At 36.6% G+C, this 20,241-nt stretch overlaps 1 protein-coding gene across 1 annotated transcript in view; it reads left to right on the top strand.

Annotated features, from left to right (window-relative positions):
* LOC102487160 (type 2 phosphatidylinositol 4,5-bisphosphate 4-phosphatase) overlaps positions 1-20,234 on the top strand; it is a gene marked incomplete at its 3' end in the record, with an annotated part of 73,908 nt that extends 53,674 nt beyond the window's left edge. The window contains exons 5-7 of the mRNA XM_006155291.3: positions 3,316-3,368; positions 18,859-18,949; positions 20,211-20,234. Of these exons, the coding sequence (XP_006155353.1) occupies positions 3,316-3,368; positions 18,859-18,949; positions 20,211-20,234 (168 nt within the window). The remainder of the gene's footprint in view (positions 1-3,315; positions 3,369-18,858; positions 18,950-20,210) is intronic.
* Positions 20,235-20,241: the final 7 nt, after the last annotated feature.

Here is a 20,241-nt window from a genome sequence, read left to right as displayed (position 1 = left end):
TAAATAATAATAATAAAATAAATAATTAAAAATACAAATATGTGTATTCTAGTAGAGTACTATTAAAATATTAATATGTTAAGTAGTATAGCTTTTTATTTATGAATCTGTTAACATTATTTTCAAAAAATATTTTTGGTACATTAAGTTTGTCTATTACTTAGAATGGTTAGAAATATTAGTGTATCAGTTATTGGAAGACTGCTACTAAAATGATAAAGTTTTATTTATTTACTTATAAAGTTTTTAAGAGGTCATTTGCACTTGAGAGCGAGAGAGAGAGAGAGAGAGAGAGATGAAGAGAGAGAGACAGAGAGGAGAGAGAGTGAGAAAGCACCCCCCCCCCATTGGGGATGGTCATACCACAATCCATTCTCCATTTCTCCTTTTATTGAAAATTTGGGCATGTACACACACGCACCAGATGTGTTTCTCAAGTTGCTGTGTCTAGGACTCAAACCACAGAGTTGGCCATGGGGGATCCAGCTGGCTTAATCACTATATCACCACCTGGCACCAAATGATACTGTTTTAGAGAAGTTGCTTTTAATCTTTCTGACAAAAGTAAGATTTTGTGTGTGTGTGCATTGAGACTAAGTTCTGACAATAAAATTTTAAGGGTGCAGAGGCAGCATTTTAGAGAATATCAGTAAGTCAACTTCTTATCAAAAGCACAGTTAAGACATCGTTTTATTATTATTATTGCTAAAGGTATATGTGCTCTCCAGAAAGAGAAAGAAAGAGGGAGGGAAGGGAGAAAGCCACCCCTCCCCACAAAGGGACTTACCCACTAGACTATGGGCCTGCTCTGACAAAATCCTTTTTCTTTCTTTCTTTCTTTCTTTCCTTTTCTTTCCTTTTCTTTTCTTTTCTTTTCTTTTCTTCCTTCCTTCCTTCCTTCCTTCCTTCCTTCCTTCCTTCCTTCCTTCCTTCCTTCCTTCCTTCCTTCCTTCCTTCCTTCCTTCCTTCCTTCCTTCCTTCCTTCCTTCCTTCCTTCCTTCCTTCCTTCCTTCCTTCCTTCCTTCCTTCCTTCCTTCCTTCCCTCCTTCCTTCCTTCCTTCCTTTTTCTTCAGTTTTACTATAGGGCACATACACTTGCCAGAGAGAGAGAGAAAGAGAGAGCAACCCCCACACCCCATAGCCACACATTAGTCCCCTCTCTGCTATTCTCCTACCTTCTCCTCCATTCTTCTCTCAGGATCTCAGGCACACACTCCTGGAGTGTTCCTCAGGCCCCAGGTCTGGGACTTAAACTGCACTGAGGCCATGTGGGATACAGTGGTCCCAATCACCATGCCAAAGACTGACCCCCAAATTACTTTTAAGAGGTACTCTTTTGTTTGTAGTTTGTTACATTTAAGAGAGTACTTAGAGTTTGTCAATTATAATTGAATTTATCATGCACAATCTATGCTAAAATGAAGCACATTAAGAAATGATAGTATTGGACAAAATAATCCTTACGGCGTTCCTCTAAAATTTTGAAATTCCTTTGTGTTAGCCTTAAGTCTTGGGTTTTGAATTACTTTTCATTTAAGTGTTTTGTGATTATCTCCTCAAACATTTTTTCTTCTTTTAACCATGAAAACCTTAAATTTGGTATTTAAAATAAACTATAAAAAGCTTTACAAGTTCAACAACTATCCTAAACCTATTACAGAAACAAAAAAATTAATAGGATTTCTGTATTTTTCCACTACTTTATATTCTGTACTAATTTTTGTAGAAATTTATATAAGTCTGCTTAGCACATTAATTTTTAAACTCTTTTCCTAGAATAATTTAATTTTTACTTACTATTATTATTTTTTAAAAATTTGTAATAGGGGATATGAGCCCACCAGAGAAAAACAGAGATAGAAAGAGAGGAAGCAAGCCACCAGGTCCAGGACTTGAACTGTGGTTGGCCATGTGGGACACCAGTCCTCAACCACCACACCATTTATTGGCCCCAATTTTGGAACTTTTATTATTAAGTATAACTTTGAAATTAATGAGCTTTTTACAAAGTTTAAATAATCAGAGAAGGGTTTGCTGGTGCTTGAAAATCATTGTGGCTTTGGGTTGATATTTGCAGATGTTGAAAAATAATAATTTTGAAAAGTTAGCCAAAATGAACCTTCACTTCTAGTTTATTTTATTTATTTATTTATTTTTTTGGGGGGGACTATGTGTCCCTACTGTGTCTGTGAGAAATCATATCAAGGTTAACCAGATTTCATGAGGCTCAAAGTGAAAATGAAGAAAAAGAAATCCAGGAAACACAACTTTTTTGGTTCCTTTCTTAAATTTAATTATAAAAGAAAAAGTAAAAGGAAGAAAAGCATGCATCATATATTTTCTAAGAATTATCTTCTACTGTGGGGAACATTTTAATATATGTAAATCATTGAAATCCCACTGTACCTAGTATTTGAGCCTTCTGAAAAGAAAAATTGACCCAAAATCCTAAACAAAAATTAATTTTATAATAAAGGAAAAGTTGTTTTGGTGATAAAATTGTTGAAATACATAAATAAATTCTTCTAAAATAAAGTAAATATAGCCTTTGTAAGAAGGTATCTAGAGAAACAAATAAGATGAATAGTTAGAAGGCCATTTAAAAAATATATCTTATGGCAAATATTTTATTTCATGATATATTTTACATTCTTTCAAAGATTTTAACCTACTACCAGTAAACCACTTCAAGTGTCTGAATAACATTCCTATGAAGGACATGGCACATTCTATTAGTTACATTTACAGGGAAGAAAATTTTAAAATAAAATTATACCATAGAGTAACACATTTCAGTTATATAAGCTATAACAGAACAGAAAGTAGTTTTCTGATTTAATTTTACCTATATCTAATTGGTTTAACTTACATTCTTTATGACTTTCCCTTAACCTAAGTTAAATAAATGGTTACATTTTTGTAATGAATGTAAATATTTAAGTATTTAAAAGGCTGGTCATCAAGACTTAAAGGAAAAACAATTTTGAAGGCCCATGAAATGTTTTTTAGTCCCTGGACGTGAACTCAGATGTACAGCCAAAAAGAGATGACCCTAATTACGGCATTACATTCAGTTTTCATTGCAAAGCAAACCTAGATTGCATCAGAACTTTGAGAAAGTCATGGGAACTGTTTCAGAAGGGGACACCAAAACTGCAGTGTAAGGGGAGGGAAGGGAAAAGCTCATGTAACCATGAGAAGGTGATTGCCACTGTGGTGATCCCTGATGACATTTAAACTAAAAGAAACATCTTATCAGATTGGAGAGTTTTCAGCTGTTTTTCTTCTCAATCCCTCTCTTTATTTATTTTACAGTGGATGGAACTGAGGTTCAACACTCTGGCAAAATGCCCACACTGCAAAAAAATGTAAGTTCCCTACCATTGAAAATACTGTTGAGAAGTACTTGAGAATAAAGAGTTCAGCATTCTCACTTATCTTTTAAGACATACTATAGAAAAAAAAATGCATGCCTAATATCTTTACGCTTTTCAAAATTAAAAAAAAATTAGTTAATATATTCCATTTTGAAATTAAAATGAAGGGCCTTGATTACCATTCTATAAAAGGAAATTAATTTCCTTTTTTTTTTTTTCTTTTTTGAAAGAGATTTTTTGCTATAGGGTATGTGTGCTCACCCAAGAGACAGAGAGAGACAGACAGAAAGTGAAAAATCACTCCCCAGGGAGGATGGCTATCCCACAATCCCTTCCCCTCCATTCTCCTCTTGAGTTCTTGGACACACATTCTCAGTGTGTTTCAAACCACCAGATCTGAGACTCCAACCACAGTCAACTATGTGGGAGTCCAGCAACAGAACAATTATGCTATCTGCTGGCTCAGAAAATAAGAAGGTGTAATTTCTAAAACGGTCAGTGACCTGGTGAGTGTTTTCAAACGTTGTAAAAGGTAACACTGTTTGGCCAATATTCCAAAATTTATATTTATAAAATGGACTGTAACGTAGGAGAAAATCCAAATTGGAGCTCATAATTAGATGGATTAGATGGTGGTTAGCTTTTTTAATTTCCTACCTAATAAGGTTATTACTGTTGAGGAAGTTTATAAAATTATTTGTCTGTCATTTCTTTTATTCTTCCGAGAGAGAGAGACAGAGAGAGAGAGAGAGAGAGAGCAGTAGTACCTCAACAGAGTCTTGATGCCTCAATCTACCTCTAGCATCAGCCAGCTCCAGATTCTGGGCACATGTGTGCCCTGTATGGCCAACAAGGTTTTCAAATTTGAACTGTAACCTTCCCATGTGGATCAGCTTTGGATAGCATTGCATTTTACCACTGTGCCATCATCTGGCTCCAGAATTATTTGTCTAAACTATTCAGTTTATTTCTCTCTATTCCTCAATGGTATAGCTAAGTAAAATAACAAAAGATAATACAGGAATAGGAAATCATGGAAGGTATTTTGAATAAAGATGTTTTATGGCATCAATATGGGAGCTTCCCAAACCACAAAGAAATTCTTGATTTTTCTAGGAGAACTAGTATATATCTACTCAGATGTGATTTATTACAACAAAATATAGAAAACAAAATTAGCAAAGGGAGAAAGCACATGGTAGGGAATCTAGAGGAAACCAGGAAGAAACTTCCAAAAGTTCTCACCCTGTGGGGTCCTCCGGCAATGAACAATTACATTCAGTGTGCCATTTGTCTACAATGAAAGCTCCTTGGAGACTCAGGGCCAAAGATTTCTACTGGAATTGGTCATATAGGCACTGCTCTCTAGCACATACTCAAATTTCAAGCTTTTAAAAGGAAAGCAGGTATTCATCAAAAACCGAATTATTTACAGAACCAATTCACACATCGTAAACCACTCTTAGCTAGGAAATGGTGGAAACTCTTCCCAAATCCAAGCACCCAAGTACCAGCTAAAGCTAGTCTTGCAAAGAAGTCTTTCTAAGAACAGTAGTCTCAGGTCTGCTCTTTTAACTCTTGTACAGCATCTATTCTGATAATAAATTTTTAATTAAAAAATCATTGTTCTCCACTTATAGATGGAAATTATAACTTAAAGTGAATTATCTGGAACCTTTTGACAATTTTTTAAAATTGAAAATATGGGACTATACTTCAATTTGTGTGATTTTATAGTAGTATGATATAAGTAACTTATTTGAGTGTTTTTTTCCCATTGGTTTCTAGAAGAAAATGATTAAACTATATCTGAAGGTCCAGCCTAAGTGGGGTAACATAGTCTGTAGCATATTAGCCTGTAGTACTGGAAGCCGTATGGTAAACCCTGGGCTCAAAACCCCAGCAGAGTCTACCAGAAATGCTCTGGGCTGGTGCATATGTGCCAAGATGCTGAACGAAGGTATTATAGTGTTATGAGACCCTGTTGCAGGTGGTTCTCTCTCTCTATCACCCACATGTACTTTCATCATAAATAAAATAAAAAGTAATTGAACAACAGAGTTTATGTAACAAATTTTATTTCTACTAGATCTGATTCCAACTAAATATAGCCCCATGAGAATATTTTTTATGGCATTTGTTTAGTTTCAAAAGTGGAGATATTTTCTTTTTTTACTTATGAAGTTAATCATCTAAATTCTTAGCATTATTAATCCAGTAGGAGTCTGTACATGGATAAATAAGTACCTAGAAAATATGTGTATTCGAGGGATATGCCCAACACTATTTCCCCATGTATGTGAATATTCATAACTAAAACAAAAGTAAATTGTAGAATTTTTCCCTGAGAACATTGAATTGGACTTAAAATTCTAATAGGGCCAGTGGGTGGCATGGAGTTAAGGTGGCTGCATCTCACCTGACTGTGTGGTTTGAGTCCTGGACCCAGTGGCTTATAAACCATGCTAGTCACATGTGTGTGAGGGCCCAAAATCCTGAGAATCGAATGGAGGAGAAGGGATTGTGGTCATGGTTGTCCCCTACTCCCGACACCCTGGGGGTGATTTCTCATTAGTTCTGTCTCTTGGTTTCTGTCTATCTCTGGCAAGTGCATGTACCCTATAACAAAGTCAAACAAACAAACTAACAAACAAACCAAAGGTATGTAGATACTTGAAACCCATTTACAAAGAAATAAACTATCTAGAAATAGAAAAAAGAAAATAAGAAACAAAGACTTTTTGCAATTAGCAGCATTTGTGCTGTGCACAGTGAAAGTAGCTTTTATATTCATATACATTAGCCATAATCTTTACAGCAATCTTGGAATGCAGGAATTATTACCCTTATTTTACAGATGAGAAACTGTCAGGAGAGGATTTACTCAAGGAACTTGTTTGGTTAATGATTTTTAGAACAATGGCAATATTTTGCTAATAATAAAGAAGTATTGAGTGTCTAGATACTAAGTGATTTGTTAAAATATCACAAGACAGTGCACTAATATAAAGAAGAATTTGCATCAGTTACTTAGAGAACAGCTTGCACAGACATTCACGTGGAATAAATCAGCTTAAACATCATTCTAAGAGGAAGTCTGTAGATTTGGAGTCACATGCTAAACATGGGAGGACTCGGGGCATTCATTACTTATTTGCACACAGATGCTGTGATCACATGAACACTCATAAGTTTTATCTAGGTTTCTTTTCCTTGAAAAAATTTTTTTAATAGCAAAATAATTGGTCATCTGTTGGAGTAAGATTCTGAAACAGAATTTTATTTCTGTTATAAATATCCTTTAAACACAAATATTCTAAAATTATCTTTGTTACAAGACTTACTAAATGATTACTATGAGACTAATGTGCCTTGTTTATCTCACAAAGCTTGTGGGGAACGCTTCTCCCAGAGCTCCAGAGACTAAGAAGTATTTATCATATTGCTATTTCTTACTCGTGCAATAGCTGGAGTTGTAACTCAAGGTGATGTTTTCTTCTAATTGGGCATCTTGTGGCCACTACCAGTCACCCACAAGTAGGTCTAACAATCTAAAATACAGTTTGGATTTTATTTCCATACACATCTTATTATGAACCAAAGGCCAATAGAGACATTGATTTTAAACTGTGATAATTATCATTGAATATCATTTCTTATACAGCATTGATGTGCTATGCTCTTTTGTGAATGATCTCTTTTTTATTGTTGTTCTTAACTTATTTCTTTTATGAGAGAAAGATAGAAGTGCCCCCAACAGGGTCTCACATCACGGTCTCCCCGTCAGCCTTTCCAGTCAGCTAGGATCATGGGCATGTGCATTCAGCTTGTAAAGATCAACCAGGGAAGTGAACCTGTAATCACTTAAACAGATTGTTGGTGCTGCAACACCAAGCTGACCAGCCTCCTGCCTTTTTTTTTTTAGGATTTTAAATTTAATTTAATTTATTCATTTATTTTAATTTGATCAGAGAGAGACACACATGCACACAGAGAGAGAGAGAGAGAGAGAGAGAGAGAGAGAGAGAGAGAAAGTAAAAAAGCAAGCCACCAGGTCCAAAACTTGAACCATGGTTGGTCATGCGGGAGTCTAATGCCTCAAACACCATGCCACTTGCTGGCCCTGCCTTCTGCCATTTTAAACAATATCAAACTTTTTTTTTCTCTTATGAGAGAGGAGGAGTAAGGAAGTGTGGTAGGAGGAAGAGAAAGGAGATAAGTATTTTTGACAAGGTTTCTGCACTGCATCCTCTGCCCCAGCCTCCCAGTTAGTTAGGATTACAGGTATAAATAAGCTACCATACTTGTCTGTTCAGGTTGTTCACAGTTTGAATTCAGGCCTCCCATGCGGCCTCAGCCTTGCACAGTGGCATCCTACCAGTTGCACCACTATGGCTGGGCCAATAGTACTCTTAATATCAAATGTTATCTATCCTTTTATTTTTATGTTTAGCGCTATCTTTTATTATTCAGTAATTCAACGAATAGTCTTATGATAGGTACTGTGTGCTTGACATAAAGTACATAATCTCATCAGGGAACTTTTACAATACACAGTTACAATAAAGTGTGTGGAGTTTTTTTAGAGATTTTTGTTACGGGGTGTGTATGCTCACCAGATACACAGAGGGATAGAGGTAGAGAGAAAGAAAGGGAGAACTACCACCATCCCTGGGGAGGATGCCACCTCACATTCCCTTCTCTTCCATTCTCATCTCGGGATTTTGGGCATGTTCACACGCCTGGCATGAGTTTTAAATCAGCCAGTCCAGCACTCTAACTGAGGTGGACCATGTGGGAGTGAGTCCAGCGCCTTAACCATTACGCCACCTGCTGGCCCAACAATAAAGTTTTATGTGCTTTGAAACAGATAAGGCCTACATGCTCTACTTGAGGAGCCCCTAATTCAGACCAGAGGGAAGAGAATCAAGAGAAAGCTTTCAGGAAAGAGTTATATTGAACTAAATTAAGAAAGACAAATGAAAATTACATGAAAAGGAGTGTGGGATGATTTACTGTATGAGGAGCTACCTGTGCAAGGACTCAGAGTCGAAGTGTACATGTGTTAGTAAGGAAATGGAATGGGTAAGACTGAATGTAAATGGTTGAGAGAGATTGAGGTCAAGGATGAGCTCATTTCTGAGAAGCTGTGAAAACCATTCACTGAAATAGAGAATGCAGGATCTAGAATAAATATTTTCAGACAGAGAATGATATATTTATTTTGAACATATTAGATATAAAGAGAATCCCAGATTTGCTTGGTTGACTTGGTACTTCATCCAATCTGTTTTTCAAACCACCAATTTTCGATCAATAGGACCATGGCTTCTCCTTCAATTATTACCAAGATAACTGAAAGCTAAAAACATTCTATATTGATTAGTTCTTTACGAATGCACAGCTTTATACCTTAGATGAAACTTTGCTTTATATTTCTTTTTAAAATGTCTGTGATTAACCTTGTCTAAAAATTATAATGTAAAAAACATTGTTTGGGAAATTTTCCCTTATAAATTTCAAAAGCACTGGCTATACGAACATTATCCATGTGTCCCTCAAAATTCTTATTTTTCATGGGGTCTTTCTGTGAAGAGGAAGGTTAATAATTTAAACAGTGACTAGTTAGATATATAGAAGTATTGAAAAATATTTTCCTCTTGGAGATTTATTGATCACATTTTGGTCCATGGTCTTCACTTTCATATCCAGTGAATGACAAGTGAATTATAACATACATCCTTTAAAATGGCATAGTTCAGTTTGCATGAAGGTTAAGGAAATCCCCAGGGGCCAAAAATGAAAATAAAATGAGAACCAGGGCTATCCTGAGGGTGTTTACCAATGCTGGAGCCTGGACAATTTCAATGTTCAGATGAACAGAAAAAACTTGATCTCACAGAATGCGAAGATTTTGAAATACCACCCCCCCCCGCCAATAGAGTACCTAAAGTGTTGTTCTCCAAGGACAGAGCAAGTTAGAAAAAAAAAAATCATCAGACATGGAAGATTATGAGGCAGAAAATTGTTAAGAAGAGTGAGTTTGAGGTTTATATTTTACATTATTTATATGGTCTAGGAAAACTCAGTCCCAGAAATCAATTTAAAGTGGCTTAGGATTGATGCCTCTCTAGGGAGTTTGGGAAAAGCAAATGAAAATTCTTCTTGGATGAAGCCACTCCTAAACTATGCACACCAGGATATCTTATATTGGGATCTGCCAAAATAATTTTTTAACAAAAATTAGTAGCCAGATGAGAAATGATGATGTCATAAGCAGAATGTCCATTGATAACAAACAGCATAATTTTATTACCAAATACTTCAGACTTACAGTTATCAGATACAGAATAAATTACAACTGTTCCATAAAATGTTTTACAAATAAAAATAAGAGAATATAGAAAATAGACTTTTAAAAAATGACCCAGATACTCAAAAATCTGTGCATAAGTGTCTACAGCAAGTTGAGTCTTTTTTTTTTTAGAAGAGGTTTTGGTCTTAGGGCACCTGCACTGGCAGGAGGGAGAGAAACAGTGAGAGGGGAAGTGAAAAATCCCCCAGGGAGGATGACCATGCCTCAATCCCTTCTCCATTCCATTCTCCACCCAGGATCTTGAGCATGCATACATACATGCCCGGTGTGATTTTTCAAGCCACTGAGTCCAGGACTTGAACCATGGTTGGCCACGTGGGAGTCCAGTGACATAACCACTATGCCATCTGCTGGCCACAAGTGGAGTCTTAATAGTTCCAAACTGGAATTAACTCAGATGGTTAAAGAAACTGTGGCATGTCATACTTTGGAATATACACAGTAATAAAAAGAAATAAAACTACTTGACACAAGCAATAGCCTGAATGAATTAAATTTACGCTGAATGAAAAATAGTCCCACAAGGTTATCTATAGTATATACCACTTATGTAACATTTCTCAAATGATAACATTTTATAAATGAAGAACAGATTAATAATGGTGTGGTAGACAGGGCTGTCAGAGTGGGTAGAAAGGAGGGTATAAGATTCTAAAGGTGGGACCAGCAGTTAGTGTAATGGCTATGTTGCTGGACTCCCATGTAGTCGACTATGGTTTGAGTCCCGGACCCGGTGGCTTAAACTCATGCTGGGCATGTGTGCATGAGTGCCCAAGATCCCGAGAGGAGAATGGAGGAGAAGGGATTGTGGCATGGCCATCCCCCTGGGGGATAATTTCTCTCTTTCTGTCTCTCTGTCTCTCTTCTCTCTGTCTTTCTGGTGAATGCACACACCCCATAGCAAAAACCTCTCTAAAATAAAAAAACGATTCTAATGATGATAAAACTATTCTGCATCTTGATTACAGTGATGGATACATAGTCTCCGCACAAGCAGTCCAATTATACAGAATTAAAGATGCATACATAGGGGACCAGCAGTTAGCGTAATGGCTATGTCGCTGGACTCCCATGTAGTCGACTACAGTTCGCCTCCTGAACTCAGTGGCTTAAAACTCATGCCGGACGCGTGTGCGTGTGTATGTGCCCAAGATCCTGAGAGGAGAACAGAGGAGAAGGGATTGCGGCGTGGCCATCCCCCCCGGGGGGTGATTTCTTGCTTTCTATCTCTCTGTCTGTCTGGAGAGCGCATGTGCCCTATAACAGAAACCTCTCTCAAAAAAAAAAAGATGCATACATACACATATAAGTAAATGAGAAATCCGATAGGTTGTATGAATGCTAACATTTTGGTTATAATATTGTATTGTAGTTTTGCAAGATGTTTCCATTGGGGAGAAATTGTTTAATGAGTACATGAAATCTCTGTATTATTTATTACAACTACTTATGAATCTCTAATTGGCTCAAATTTTAATAGATTTACCACCAGAACCACCACAACAAACAAAAAAAGATGTAAAAAGAAACAATTAATTTCTAGAAATTAAAAATTATGAAAATTAACATGCAAAAACAGATTAGACAGCAGAGCAAATAAATCAAGACTAAAATTGTGTATTAGAAGTTAGTGAATTACTCTGAATTCAGCATACAGAGAAAGTAAGATTAAGAGGACATATTTATTAGAATAGCTACTGTATATCTGATCTAAAAGAAACACAGAATGGGAAAGGGACAGTTTGAAGAGATAATTCCTAAGAATTTTCAGGTATATGAAAGATATGAATCTTTAGGAATAAAGGGGCCATCTCATGGTGTGGTGGTTAAGGTGGTTCGATCCTACATGGCTGACCACGCAGACCCAGCAGCTTGAGAAACATGCCAGACGTGAGTGTGCATGCCCAAAATTCCAAAAAGGGAAATGGAAGAGAAGGGATTGCAGTGTGACCATGCCCCATTGAGGATACTTCCTCACTTTCTCTCTCCTAGCAAGCATATGTGCCCTCTGGCAAAAGTTTTTAAAAATTAAAATAAAATCTAAGACGAATAAATAAATAAATTATAGTGAAATTGCAAAAGCTCTAAGAAAAATAGATACTAAAAGCAGAGAGAGTAAAGGTAGGTTTTCAATTTGAAAGTGTTAACAGTATTATCAGCAGACATGTCAAGAGCAACAATGGAAGCTAGGAAACACATTTTAAAATACTTTAAAATACTGGGACCAGCAGTTAGTGTAATGGCTATATCGCTGGACTCCCACGTAGTCGACTGCAGTTCGAGTCCCGGACCCGGTGGCTTAAACTCTCACCGGGCACATGTGTGTGTGCGCCCAAGATCCCAAGAGGAGAATGGAGGAGAAGGGACTGTGGCGTGGCCATCCCCTCTGGGGGATGATTTCTCCCTTTCTGTCTCTCTGTCTCTCTCTGTCTGTCTGGCGAGCGCACGTGCCTATAGCAAAAACCTCTCCAAAAAAAAAAAAATACTAAGAGATGCTAACTGTTAAACTGGTATTATAGACTTAAGTAAACTATCAGAGTATAGAATAATGAAGATAAAGTAAAGATATTTTCAAATGCATAACAAAGAGACAACAAACAAAAAATCCCAGGATGTCTACTATTCTGATACCCTCACTTAAAAACAAAAACAAAACAGAACTACTCAAAGATGAACTATGGGAAATGGAAAAAAACATTTCATAAGAAATTTCTGTAATGCAAGAAGAAAATACACACCAAGAAATTGTAAACATCCACCAGGAATATTGCTTTAAATAGCAAAAACAACAATAGCAATAATATCAATGCTGACAAATTTGGAGAAACAAAAAATACAATAGAACTGCAAGACTGGAGAGCAATAACATTCAAGACAGGAATAGAATGTTTGGAGTTAAAGCTTTCAAAGACCTGTGTATTTATGTATCAGGAACATTGATTTACTAAATGATTTTTGTTTTTAAAAGGTACTGTGTAGTTAAGATTTTAAATGCACCTGCTAAATGAAACAAATAAATTATAAAACTTCCAAAATAGTAAGTGGAGGTGGAGGGCAAGCCAGTTGATGATTAAGACAGCTTGGCCCCATGTGGGTGAATATGAAGTTTGAGTCTCAAACCCGGCGACTTGAAAAATACACCTGGCGCATGTGTGTGCATGCCCAAAATCCCAAGAGGAGAATAGGGGAGAACATTCCCTCCTTAGGGGTCCCCTTTAACTCTCTCTTTCTCTTTCTTGCAAACACACATGCCTTATAACAAACAAAGTAGTAAGTAGAAAATGAAGTAAAAGAATTACAGTTGTCCAAAAGAGAATGGAAAAGCGTAGAGAATACAGAAGTAAGAGAAAGACAAAATAAGATGGCAGAAACAATCCATAACATCATTAGACTAATTTTGCCAGTAGAATTTACCAGACATTATCAGACTAGGTTGAAGAACACCTATGTGCAATCTGAAGAATTCTGGGTGATACGAGAACATAGAATTAAAGTAAAAATATGGAAACAGAACCATGAAACACTAACCAAAGGAAATTATATACCAGGCAAACTCTAACAATTAAAATAGTAATGTTAGCATTATGAGAATAATATTGACATCAAGTAAATAGTAGACTGATGTTTTCTTCTTTTAGAAAGATAATTATATAGTTTATGGGCCACCCAGAGACTGTATTTCCAAACCTCTCTTGCAGATAGTATGGCCATGTTCTTAAGTTAGGACCAATAAAATATGGACAAAAGTGATGAGTACAGCTTCCTGATAATTTCCCAGCAGCTTAAAGAACATGCTGGGTGTGTGTAGTGTGTGCTCTAAAGCCCAACATCATGGGACATGGAGGAGAGGAAATTGTGGTATAACCATGACCCATAGGGGATGTGCTCTCCTTCTGTCTCTGGAAAGTGTTTTTTCTTCTTCCTTTTTTTTAAAATCTATTATTATGGACACTTCATCAGAAATATAAATTCTGGGGACCAGCAGTTAGCATAATGGTTATGTTGCTAAACTCCCATGTAGTCGACCATGGTTCGAGTCCTGGACCTGGTGACTTAAACTCACACTGGGCATGTGTGCATGCATGCCAAAGATCCTCAGAGGAGAATGGAGGAGAAGGGATTGCGGCGTGGCCATCCCCACTGGGGGGTGATTTCTCACTTTCTGTCTCTCTGTTTCTCTCAGTCTTTCTGGAGAGTGCATGTGCTCTATAGCAACTCCCCACCCCCAGAAAAAATCACATAAATTCTGAACTTGTGCTCCAGATAATTCAACTTCAATATGTGTAAAACTGGTGTTAAAAGAACTATATTCTTGGGACCAGCAGTTGGCATAATGGTTATGTTGCTGGACTCCCATGTAGTCGACCGTGGTTTGAGTCCCAGTCCCAGTGGCTTAAACTCATGCTGGGTGCATGTGCCCAAGATCACGAGAGGAGAATGGATTGTGGCATGGCTATGGACCCTTGGGGTTGATTTTTCACTTTCTGTCTCTCTGGCTCTCTATGTCTTTCTGGTGAGTGCACCACCCTATAGAAAAAACTCTAAAAAAAAAAAGAATTATAATATTGTGATTGGAGATAAATACAAAATCAAAATTTGAACACTTTTTTTGGCCAGCCAGTTGTGTAGTGGTTGGATTCCACATGGCTGACTGTGCAGTTCGAGTCCTGGAACCAACAGCATGGGAAATGCATGGTGTGTGTGTGTGTGTGTGTGTGTGTGTGTGTGTGCATGCCCAGAATCTTAGGAGGAGAATAGAGGAGAACAATTGTGGTTAACCCTTCTGGGTGGTGATTTCTCACTTTCTTTCTCTCTAGTTTTGTCTCTTTCTAGCAAGTGCACACACCCTATAGCAAAACAAAACAACAAAATTAATACTTTTTTTGTGCCAGAAGGTACATGCACTCACCAGAGAGAGACATAGAGATGAGAAGAGAGAGGGAGAGGAAGAAAGCACACCCCTCCCCAAGTGGGATGTGGTCACACCCCTTCTCCATTTCTCTTGAAATTAAAATTTTGGGTACACTTATGTGCCTGGTGTATTTTTTCAAACTAGGGTCAGGACCTGAACTACATAATTGGCCATGAGGGATCTGGCTCTCTTAACTACTAAGCCATGAGATCCAACAAATATTTGAATAATATTAGATAATAGAAAAATATTTTTATGACAGAAGTCAGAAGGAATATTCTATGTAATACATAAAAAAGCATGCACCTTAAAGGAAAAGATGGATCATTTTGGCTATATTAGAGTAACCTTATATTACATCAATTTTACAAATAAATTTCTTCTCTGAAAGATATTATTAAAAGGAATTTTTAAAAACACATGTTATAAGAAGATATATGTTGTGTACATAGTTGCTTGGAGCAGTATTAATCTGTGAATCAATAAATCAATGTGTGAACAGTGAACGAATGACAGCATGAGAAGAAAGGAAACTAATAGCTGGCATTTGAAAAGATGTTCAACCTTTGTTAGAAACCAGGGATATACATATTAAACCCGCAATGAAATCCCGTTCATACCCATGAAAAATTTTAAAATGATAGTAATACTGAGTGTTAAAGTGTTGATAAGAATTTAGGTAGAACAATGGTAGTGCTCATTTAGTGATGGCGGGATATAAATTTGGTACTAAAGTTGAATATATGCCTAAAATACAACCTAGTAGTTCTATTGCTAAGTATACGTTTGAGAAATTTTTTCATATGTCCATAAGAAAATGAGTATTCCAAGCCATTGTTATAAAACCAAAATTTAAAAAACCCTGAATCTCTATCAATAAGAATAATAAACTGTCATATTCATACAATGAAAGATAATTCTGAAAATTAATGAACTAGATCTTCAATATCAGTGTGTGGAACTCTCACATGGAGTACTGAGTAAATCAAAAGGGTGAGTCACAGAAGCATAGAATTTAACACACATATGTAAGGTTTTACCATATGCAAAACAATATATCGCATATAGACAACACATATATATTGAATGTGCAAGACATTTTATTATCCATGCAATCAGTGCTGTTAGTCATTACCTTAGTCCTGTGATGAGATGGCACTTGGTAGCAATAGATGACTTCTTTTCTGGGAAGACTACTCAAAAGTAGTGAATGTTTAAGCGGGGCAATGAAAAAAAATGCATGAGTTTTGGAAGCTGAATTCATGCACTGAAATGAATATACTGTATTCTTTTGTGTTACAGAAAAGCTGCTCTAATATTTACTGAGAATCTTTGGACTAATTCATTGTGTAATTTAAATGAGTTTAGTTGCCTTCTAAGGTATGGAGACTGCTAGAGGTAGACACAGAGGTAGTAATAAGAAATGATGACCAGCTGTGAGGTATAACATAGAAAAAAAAAAAAAACAAGTATATAGATGCATAAAAGTTAAAACCCAAAATAGCCTAAGGCTAAAAAGTAACATAAGGGCAAGAATTCTACATGCCCTAGTAACTCCAGATAGCAAGGTGTACAATGCAAAATTAATGACAGCCTTCAGGCCATCCAGATGTTTATGTTAGAGTTCAAGTGTTCAAGAAAATTTATATACATATATATATATATATGTATATCTTCATTAATATTTTTTTTGGAGAGGTTTTTGCTATAGGGCATGTGTGCTCACCAGAAAGACAGAGAGAGACAGGGAGACAGAAAGCAGAAAGCGAGAAATCACCCCCTGGGGGGATGGCCACACCACAATCTCTTCTCCTCCATTCTCTTCTCGGAATCCTGGACACACACACACATGTGCCCAGTGTGAGTTTAAGCCACTGGGTCCGGGACTTGAACCACAGTCAACTACATGGGAGTCCAGTGACATAGCCATTGCGCCAAATGCTGGTCCTAATTTAATCAAATGTTAAAAAGATTTTGAGAATAAAGGAAATCATTCTTATGAACAGTTAACCTCTTTGAAATCTCACTTTTCTACATTGTGCCTAATAAGTCATCATTTCTGTATTTTACTTACTCAACAAACATTTCTTGAGAGATTACAACATATTAGATCTGATCTTGAAACTGGCCTTACAAAAGCAAATCAGATACTTCATTATGTCATTCACTAACACAGTATCTTGCATGTGTTACATGTTAATAAATATATGTACGTTTAAGCAAAGAAGAAAGTGGTAATTTGGCTATTCAATCTCTGCAACATCTATATAATTTTGAAAATGCTATACTTAGAAGTGGAGAGGCTAATTACTGTTGGATTTGGAGTTTCAATTGAGAAATATATATATATATATATATATATATATATATTTAATTTGCCAGAGGGTGTATACTCTCGCCAGAGAGAGACAGTGAGCGAGCGAGAGAGACAGTGAGAGAGAGACAGTTAGAAAGCACTTCCACTGGGGATGGTAATGCTGCAATCCCTTTTCCATTTCTCCCTCCTTTCAGGATTTTGGGTATACATGCACATGTGCCTGGCATGTTTTTTGCTACTCAAACTGCACAGTCGGCCATGTGTGATCCAGCCTCCTTTATCATCATGCCATTGGCTGTCCCAGGAAGTATATGCAATTTGTTCTAGAGGCTTTTTGGTAATAGATATTACAAGATTTAAAAGAGGTTAGCACCTTTAACTTTGTAATACGAATTCCGGAAATCAGTCAAAAACTTAATGGTGAAAAATAAGCATAGTGCTTTAATTTTTGTTTAAAGAATTATTTTATTTAACTTTATTTAATTTGACTAGAGAGGGAGAAGGAAAGCGAGAGGGAGAGGGAGAAAAGGGGGAGAGAGGGAGAAAGAGAGAGAGGGAGAAAGAGAGAGAGGGAGAAAGAGAGAGAGAGAGAGAGAGAGAGAGAGAGGAGAAAGTGAGACAGTAACCCACCAGGTCCAGGACTCAAACCCTGGTTGGCCATGTGGGAATCCAGCACTTTTAACCACCCTGTCACTTGCTGGCCCCATTGCTTTAATTTTTATTCCTTTAAGTTTATTTATTTTTTTCCATGAGGAAGAGGGACATAGAGAAACAGTATCCCCAACAGTATTTTGATGATACAATCCACCCTCAGCTCCAGCCAGCTCTGGATCATGTGTGCCTGGCATACTCGGGGAAGTCTTTGAACAGGAACCCAGAATCTCCCATGCGGGTCAGCCCTGAGGACCATTGTTTTAGTGCTGTGCCACTCTCAGCCCTGACAGTGCTTTTAAATTATGCTTAGTAATAAGCATTATTTATAATTATAAAAACACTTTAAATAAGTGTACAATTGTAGAGAATTAGTTAATTGTATTACGTTCATTTATCAGAATTCCAGTTTGAGAATAATTAATGACATAGGAAAGTGCTTATGTTATATATTGGTAAGTTACAGAAAAGAAGCTGGAGGAAAATATGCTAAAAATTCTGAGTGACTGTTTTACTGTAATAGAATTATTGGTTATTTTCCTTTTCCTTTTATTTTCACTCTATTTTCCAAATCTTCTGCACCAAACATACACTGTTATAACTGAAAAAAAGTCAAATGCTTTGTGTCATTTTTCTTTTTTTAAAATTTTTTCCAGAGAACACTTGCACTCAGCAGACAGACAGAGAGAGAGAGAGAGAACATTCCCTATGGGGCATGATCACGGTTTAATCCCTTCTCCATTTCTCCATTCTTTCTAGATTTTGGGCACATGAACACATGTGCCCAGCATGCTTTTCTAGGCCACTGGATCTGGGACTTAAACCATACAGTTGGAATGTGGAATCAAGTTCTCATATCAGGCCACACAGTAGCCCAAGTCAAATGCTATTTGTGAGATATTGCTGATTTTCCATTCTGGAATTGATATTTTGAAAATGAATTTTTCTCAAATTATTAGGGACTATGGTTCTTGTTTTTTTTTTTTAATCGATATTATCAATGACCAGGTATTGAACTTTAAAACCATGATAATATCACAAATTCATTCCTTATGGTTTTGTCACTCATTAAAAATATCATTTTCATGCATGTTCTTAGATATCAAACTGAAATTATGAGTAAAAGCATATAAAAATAATATTACTAAAACCATAGATAAAATCTCACAAAGATGAATCGAGAAGCTTTATGTTAATGTTCTGTTTTGCTGTCATGAATTTGCAGCTCCTCAGTGGGTAGTGCACTTCCTCGAAGACGCTGCTGTGCATATATTACCATTGGGATGATATGTATTTTCATTGGAGTTGGGTTAACTGTGAGTATTATTCTTAGAATTTTTTTCCTCTCAATTTAAGCAGTAGTCACTGGTGAGTCCAAGCTTGGTGGGACAAGCTTCAGTGATCCCTAAAGAGGCTACCTCCTTGGCATGTCAGGACCTAAAGAATATGGGCAATCGAAAACCCAATCCATGGACTTGTTTTTATTATTTTATATTATCATTGTTATTATTATTATTATTTAGTTTGCTCTAGAGGGTGTGTGTGCTCACCAGGGAGAAACAGAGAGAGAGAATGAAAAATTACCCCCTAGAGGGGTTGGTCAATCTTTGCCGCAACTTCTTCTCCACTCTCCTTTTGAGATTTTGGGCACTCACACCCACATACCCAGCGAGTATTTCAAGCTGCTGGGTCCAGGATTCAAATCATGTAGTTGGCCATGTGGGATCCAGTGCCTTAACTTGCACACTCTCTGCTAGTTAATAGACTTCTTTTTAAATGGAGTTTGCTTTGGACCCTGCTGAAAGTCTTCGACATGGGAGAATTTGCCATTCATTTAACAAAAGCCCATTTGTTTTTATTTAGTGTCAGAATCAATTTTGCATGGCAATAGGTAGTTTGTATTCAGAGCAACACTCACAGCACTAGTGGTCTGAAAACACATTCTTCTCTTTATCAAAGTCAAGAGAAACTTATTACCTATAGGAGAATGGCTCATTTTTAGAGGAGACTGAAGGTGAAGAGTTGACATGGGGGTTATACCAGAAGAGGAAGGAATTGATCTCTTTGCTACCATTTACTTTCCATGTTCCCATGTTCCTTAGAACACCTGATCTCATATGATTAATATTGTTCAGCTGTGTCACATGATAGTAAGGAATTATACAGATTAAATTCCTTTTAGTGATATTTTGGTGTGCTTTTATTATTATTTCATACAATTTATAAATATTACAGTTAATAGAAGTATTATCTGGGGCCGTCAGATGGTGTGGTAGTTGGGGCGCTGGACTCGCACATGGCTAACCGCAGTTCAAGTCCTGGACCTGGTGGCTTTCTTTCTCTCTTTCTCTGGTCAAATTAAATAATAATAATAACAAATAGAATTAATAATCTTTTAAAAAAGAAGTATTACATTTCTGTTATATCAACACATACACATACTCATATTTTGTAGGAACTTTATGGCTTTAGCCTGGGGATATTTTTCATAAAAATTAAGTGTAAGCTGAAACAGTTTCTCTAGGCAGGTATTTTCTTAAAGTTTCTAATCTTTGTTTTAATATTGCTTTTTTTTAGGTTGGCACCCAAGATTTTGCAAGGCGATTTC

This window comes from Tupaia chinensis, unplaced genomic scaffold (assembly GCF_000334495.1).
Source record: "Tupaia chinensis unplaced genomic scaffold, TupChi_1.0 Scaffold000444_1, whole genome shotgun sequence".
In the NCBI taxonomy this organism is placed as follows: Eukaryota; Metazoa; Chordata; class Mammalia; order Scandentia; family Tupaiidae; genus Tupaia; species Tupaia belangeri.
Note: the sequence above shows the minus strand (reverse complement) of the source record. Positions and strands in the feature narration are given on the sequence as shown.